This window comes from Montipora foliosa, unplaced genomic scaffold, assembly GCF_036669935.1.
Source record: "Montipora foliosa isolate CH-2021 unplaced genomic scaffold, ASM3666993v2 scaffold_480, whole genome shotgun sequence".
Taxonomy (NCBI): domain Eukaryota; kingdom Metazoa; phylum Cnidaria; class Anthozoa; order Scleractinia; family Acroporidae; genus Montipora; species Montipora foliosa.
In genome coordinates, this window is record NW_027179790.1 from 60,001 (window position 1) to 67,396 (window position 7,396).

Consider the following 7,396-nt stretch of genomic DNA (forward strand, 5'->3'; position numbering starts at 1 on the left):
TGGGTTCGCGTAAAGATTTTATATTCTTAAACAGTACGGCTCCCAATTTTTAGAGCTCTCTCAATATCATTCCGAATATTACGCGGGAACACTTCGCACTTCAAATTTTGTTCATGATACGTTCAGTGAAATCTTCTTGATGAATGCTAGAGGAAACTTTTATTTCTATAAACTGCGTTTGGTTCTGAAAAACCTCCATTTTTCTGTGAGCAGCGTCTACCTCAGTTTGAGTATTCTCTATTTCATATTATTATTATTATTATTATTATTATTATTATTATCATCGTCATCATCATCATCATTATCGTTATCATTATCATTGTTAGAATCATCGTCATTATTATTATGATGATTATGATTATGATTATGATTATGATTATGATTATGATTATTATGTAAATTACTGCTGTTTAGTTTGCAGGGCGAAGTCCAAACGACGGTCCTTGGGCACACCAGGGCTATTAGATCTTGCTTTGTAGACGGAACCTCCCTCATTATGTGAGCTGTTCCTAATTAATATGGTTGTTTTCTGAAACTCACTGAGGCGGATTGGCCAAGGGTTTTTTTTTTTTTTTCTGTTTTTCCAATCCCTTCTTAATGAGCCCCAAAGCAAACACACATTACAGTGTATAACACTGGTACTATTTCTGTTTTCATGTCCCACATTCTGGTTGTTTCAATTGCGAGGTTTTTATCAGTGGTCTTCTAGCTCAGGTGTACACCAAGTGCCGCTTAGCATGCGCTGCTCATGGGTGTGAGAACATCGCCAGGCGCAGTCCAGCATGCGGGGCTTGGCCTTGGCACAGTGGAACGTAAGTTTACCGGCACTCGTCAGATCAATGGCAACACGGGATGGTGTTTGAAACGTGGTTGGATGATGTCCACTTTGGCGAAGCCGGAGTACGGGGACAGGTGCGTGCCTTCCATGCGGGTCTTGATCTCGGGGTGCCCGATTGGGTGGCGACAGTACTAGTTGACCGATGGGTACAGAAAGGTACGTCCACGCACCGGATCTCTTCACCCTTTTTCTTGTCAGCAGTGGCATAGGGCACGACTGTATTGGTGCAGCCTCCAAAAAAGGCCTCTCTATGGTTAAACAGTATGACGACAGGATAGTCTGTCAGACATGCTTGGATGTCTTTTCGCTGTTGTTTGAGGCAATCCCAGTGACAGTCCCACATGAAAACGAGGTTGTACCCGGCCGCACAGGTGGCCAACTCTTTGGCAAAAGTGGCTTCATAGAATTGGCCAAGGGAACTGGTAGGGATGTGTTTTGCTCTGGTTACAGGTTTTACACACACGGTCGAATCCATTTATATCCAAGGCACATGGAGGGGTCTGGATTCGCTGTTCGCCGTGGTTGCCTGCATGTGCAAACGTGATCAGCCACTGGAAGTCCACGGATTTGTAATCGGGGTAGGCCAACTGCATGAGGTCAAGGGCTTGGCGCTCTTCCTTGGTGATGCCTTTGTCGGTGGCATGACGAGCAAGACCTCGTTGCTCTGGTTGGTGCGAGTACATTCAATCCTAATAGGGGATCAACCACAATGGTTCAGGGCTGCAACCATTTCTCTTACAAATAGCATATGCACTATGAAGCGATGGTGATGCATTTTTAAGAAGGGATTGAAACCCGTTTCTGCATCGAATTCTTTCTGGAATCGTCGGCACCCCTCTTTCAGCAACCGCACGTCTGATTGACAATAGACCACGAACTCCTCCCGAAAAATGAACGCGTAGTTTTCAGCCTTAAGAGCATCATGCCAAGTCGTGAATTCTATGTAGTTGACTTCAGACATGCCTTCTGGATCGTAACTGTCCTTAGCTGGCTCTTTCTGCTACATCAAAAAGTTTGTTGGCTCTCGAAGCACACCCTACCGCGTGAAGACATCTGATTGCTACCGGGTCCCCTCTGAAAAAACAGCAGCCAATATATTCCTTTTTTTATTTTTATTTTTTTTTATTATTATTCCCCGGAGAAACGAGGGGAAAAAAAGTTATACAGCGACAAAATAAAACAAACCAGTGAACAGAAATAGAGAGTACAGTAAATTACAGGTACATGGCAGCTAAATATAACATGTCTGAAAAGTGCATTGATATCTTATATTACGGTAAGGCGGAACTGTTACAAGTATATTTACTTAAACGTATATATATTTGTTTGATTGTCGCTCAATGTAGAGGGGAAAAGGGATACTGCGAGACTAACTTTTCTATCTTTCTTTACTTTAAAAGTTCAGTGAAAGGATCCCATTTCTTATTCTCCTTGGTGTAGGTGTACGATTCGATCCTATATTGAAAAGACAGTAGGGGAAGAAAACCTTTAATGTTTGGAGGGGTTTCCCTTATTTTACAGCACCAAATGAAGAACTTGGCAATTAGGAAACAGAAATTGATTAAAACATTATGACGTGAAGAGCTTTCTGGTTTCAATCCTAATAAGACAGTCATACTCTTTTGGTAAATATCTGGTATGATGGCTTTCTCTTTCAACCACCGTAATAAATCATCCCAAAAACAAGAGGACTTTTTACAATTCCAGAAGATATGACAAAGTTCTTCAGGGAAATCTCCGCAAAAGGTACAGTTAGAATTATTTTTAAGGCCAATTTTTGTCAAAGAACAATTCGTCGGTAATATTCTATGTAAGAACCTATAATGAAAGTTAGACAATTTAGTGCTCTTGGTGCAGCGAAAAGCTAGTTTATAGGCGTTTCTCCAGTCAAGTTTATGGCAATTTTCAGATTCACAGTTTGCGTCCCATTTTATTTGGCTTTTTTCAGGGTTATTAGCTTCTCATAGATATGAGCTTTTTATAAACCAGTTTGTTGGCCTTTCGTCTTTTAATAAAAGAACTATAGAAATCCTCGTGTCTTGTTTCACTTGCTTCTTTTGTCACAGGGGTTCTAATAGACCGATCTGGTTAATGGTTAATGGTTGTATTTGTATGTTGTAGATATTCGATACCTCGGTTAAAGAGAAAAACTTGTTATAGTCCCTCATTATGTGTTTAACCTAAGAAATGCCTTTCAAAAATAGCTTTTTGTAAAAAATAGGTTTGTTCCCTACTTTAATTAATGAGTTGTGCCATAGAGGTTGTTCCAAAAACTGATTCTGCGATTTGACCGACCCTTCGCAATTAACTGCTGCCCAAATACTCAAAATTTCTCGGATTAGGGTGTTGTTTACATCAGTTATCTCCATAGTATCCTTTTTATTGAGGTTACCACTGAAAAGAAGCTTTCCACCATATTTCTCGAGTTCTTCCCCAAAGAAGAGTTTCCATTTTCCCATATTTTCCGCATCAAGATACTTTTTTACCCAAGCTAATTTAAGGGATTTATTGTACGAGAAGATGTCGATCATTTTGAGCCCCCCTTTATCATAACTGTTAATGAAAACACTACGTTTAATCTTATCTCCTTTGTTATTCCATAAAAAAATCATAAAATATTTGATTTATCTCTTTGAGAAATCTTTCGTCAGTTTCCAGTGGCGCTAATATATAGGGTGAATGTGAAGCAGCTAAACTCTTCAGAACAACAATTTTTTCCTATCAGTGTTAATCGTCTAAGTTTCCAGCTATTTAAAACAATTCGAATTTTTTCCAATTTCTCATCATAATTGGTTCTCAAGGTGATGTTGAGATCTGTAGAGAGCCAGACACCCAAAAATTTAACTTTACTTTCGTTCCATTGGATATTTTTTTCTGGGAGGAGATTTTCTTCTTTACCTACACAAGAACCGATCCACAATGCTTCAGTTTTTTTATAGTTAATTTTAAGGCCGGAAGAGAGACTAAAACTGTCAAGTAGGTGAAAGGTAGCTGTCAAGGATTCTTTCGTTCCATCAAGAATAAAGGTAGTATCATCAGCGTATTGGCTTAGTTTTATCTCTTGATTATTCACACAAATTCCTTTGATTATATTATTTTTTCTGACTGCCTTTGCTAATACTTCGGCCGATAAAATAAAAAGATAGGGAGAAAGAGGACAGCCTTGCCTCACCCCTCTTTGAAGTTTAAAGGTATTGCTTGCCCAACCGTTGTTCAAAACGCAGCTCTCTATATCTGTGTAGAAAAGCTTGATCCAATGAATAAAAGATGGGCCAAAACCAAAATTTTCTAAAGTTCTGATAATAAAGGTCCAATCCAAGGAATCAAAGGCTTTTTCAAAATCAACAAATAGTAAGAGGCCTGGGATGTTTTTTGAGGAAGCATATTTAATGATGCTGTTAATTAAAAGTATGTTTTCCCCTATAAAGCGACCTTTAATAAAACCTGTTTGGTCGTTGTCAATTAGCTTAGGGATCAAATTCTTTAGCCTATTTGCAATGGCTTTCGTAGCTATCTTATAATCACAGTTTAAAAGAGTTAACGGCCTCCAATTTTTTATCAAACATGGATCTGCATCTCTCTTAGGAATTAGCTTAATGATTCCACGTTTTTGCGTAATGGAGAGATTACCTGTCTCATATGCATGATTTAGTGCCTTTAACAAAGGTCCGGCTATTTCGTTCCAAAAAGTGCTATAGAACTCTGCCGGGAGGCCGTCACTACCAGGGGATTTGTCTGAATGCATGTCTTTAAGCGCTTCAAAACATTCTTGTTTAGTCAGCAGCCCTTCACAGTGACAAACTTCGCTTTAGTCTAACCTAGAAGTATTTACATTTTCAAAGTAGTCATTTTCTGTCATTGGAAGGAGCGGAGACCGATACAAATCCCGATAAAAGACCTTAGCAGTAGAAAGGATGTCTTTATCGGAAGTGATGTAAGTGTTGTCCCTCGTCTTAAGCTGACTTATAGTACTAAGTTTAAAGTGACGTTTTTCAAGATTTAAGAAGTATTGTGTGTTCTTTTCTCCTTCATTGTACCATTTAGCTTTACATCTTAGGATAGCTCCTTTGGTGCGCATTTTAACGATTTCCTCTAATTCTAGTTTTGAAGCTTCAAGATTTTCAAGTATGGACTCTTTACGTTGTTGTTCTAAGTTCAAGGAATCCAGCTCTCTTTCCAATCGGGATATTGTATTCTCAAGGATAGCTTGTTTATTGCAAGTTTTACGTTTTTTTTTCCGCAGCAAACTTAAGAGATTTTTCGCGTACTTTTAATTTAATCATATCCCATAGTAGGGTCGGACTTACTGAGATGTCATCCTTGTATTCCTCTTGAGTTTCACGAATAGTTTCCTTCATTAGATTTACGTAAATCTCTTCGTTTAAAACAGATGTATTCAATTTCCAAAAGCCAGGACCTCTTTTGTTAGTATGGGAGGATATATTTAGAGATATCATGGAATGATCGGTCTGGAAGCCAGATGTTATATCAGTACGAGTGACGTTACCCAAGATGCTTTGAGATACCAAGAAGAAATCAAGTCTACAGTGTACTTCAGGGTGCTTTTGGCGCCATGTGAATCTACTAATATCCGGGTTTAGAATCCGCCAGGCATCAACAAGATCCATATTTTCACAGAAATCGTTTACGACCTTTTTAGCGTTTAGATGACTTCTTGCTAACCCTCCACTTTTGTCTTTTTCTATATCCAAAACCAAGTTGAAATCACCTCCAATAATTATTTCTTCGCATTGAAAATCCAAAAGGTGTGTAAACAAAGTGTTAGAAAAATTGGGGTTATCATCATTTGGCGCGTATAAATTCACAAGAGTGATGTTTTTCCCGTTTGCCATCATATCGCATAAAATATACCGGCCTTCATTATCCATAAAAGTCTTCAAAACTTTTAGTTCAAAGTTATTGTTGAAAAGAATACATACTCCAGATTTTCTACTCGAAAAACTACAGAAAAGACTATGGTATCCCCACTCTGTCGACCATAAATCAGATGTTTCAGCAGAACAATGAACTTCTTGTAACATGTAAATCGACATTTTTTTTGCACGAAGCCAGTTGAAAATTTCTCTTCTTTTGCTGCTATTCCTTAAGCCCCGCACATTGAGGGAAATTATTTTAATTTCATTGGCACTGAAAAAAAAGGATAAGGTAATAACATTTGATGTTCCGCTTGTCTACTAGGTGTTAATAGCAGTTGGAGAGAATTAGCATAGATACCAAAATAACTTCCAGAGAGCCGCTTCGCTTTACGTGCAGAATTTAGTTGCCATGTTGAGAAAGCTAGATTAGCCTTACAACAAAAGGGACAAAATAAGCTGATCGAGATAAAAAAAAACTAAAGTACACACAAGAAAAAATATAAAAACAAAGGTAATTAAAAAGACCATAATCGACCTGGAAAAACGAGTGGCAAAACTGATCTCAGCAGGCGGAGGAAGAGAAATGACTAATGGAACGAAATTATAGGTCTCTCCCATAGAAGCTCTAAGGGCCCCGCTAAGAAGAAAGTTAAACGGTAATGAGGAAGTTATGTAAAACTCACCTTAGTAACAGGAGAAGCGGAAAAAAAACTAGTGAAAAGCAGGTTATTCATCAGTTATTTAAACATATCTAAATCGGCCTCTTCGTAAATCTTGATGGCCTTAGTACCTTCAGATAAACGTAGAAACATTTTTCCGTCCATGGTCCAGACTCGATGGGAGGATTTATCCTTCTTTAAACTGAGAGTCTTTGCTAGGAGTTCTTTCCTTCTCGATGTGAGGTTCTCGTTAATGTACAAGGTATGCGAGGCCTCACCAGGAAAGAGGCTGCTGAGGTCAACCTCACGTAGCTTGAAGCGAGCTTGATAAAATTCTTGTTTCTTGGTGTACGATGAGAAACGTACAATGATTGGCTTTACAGTCGGAGGCTCTCTGTAAAGACGATGGACAATGTCGATATCTTGGCTGCGTATATTGACATTTAATTTACCCGCAATAGAACTGATGATATCTTTTAAATTTTCATCCTGTTGTTCAGGGAAACCATGAATCTCAACATTATATTTTCTAGCGTACTGCTCCAAAGAGTCTTGACTCACTTCAAGGTCGTGAAAACTTTTGTCCAGTTTACTGATGGCGCTTTGTGCTGCGCTAAGTCCTCCTCGTACTTCTTTACTGAAGCAGCGATTTGATCGACTGCTGTCTTTAGAGCGGACATATTCGAATCGTTGAAATGTACTGCAGCCTTCAGTTCTTCCACATCTTTACGTAGGGCCAGATTTTCGGTAAGTATCTTTCTCAGATCTGACTTGATGTCCAGTAACATTTTCCACATATCATCGTGAGTTTTATTTCATTGCTCTACCGACATTTCTTCGTTGGGTCGTTTCGCAGCAGGAGAAGAGTTATCGCTTGACGCGCTACTCAGTTCACTTCGTTGCCGACGGCGATTTCCACGTGTCATTTTACGCTTTAAAAATATATTCCAATATATTCCTGTCAGTCTCCACCGGTCATACCCAGCACAATCTCGACTCCTGCTACTCAGGAAATTCCTGAT

General features: G+C 38.9%; 1 protein-coding gene across 1 annotated transcript; it reads right to left on the reverse strand.

The window, feature by feature from the left end:
- Positions 1 to 6,452: 6,452 nt before the first annotated feature.
- LOC137989923 (uncharacterized) lies at positions 6,453 to 7,162 on the reverse strand. Its single transcript, XM_068835503.1, has 2 exons — positions 6,968 to 7,162; positions 6,453 to 6,863 (listed from the first exon to the last, which is right to left on the reverse strand). The coding sequence occupies exons 1-2, from the start codon at positions 7,160 to 7,162 to the stop codon at positions 6,453 to 6,455; spliced, it is 606 nt and encodes a 201-aa protein (XP_068691604.1).
- Positions 7,163 to 7,396: the final 234 nt, after the last annotated feature.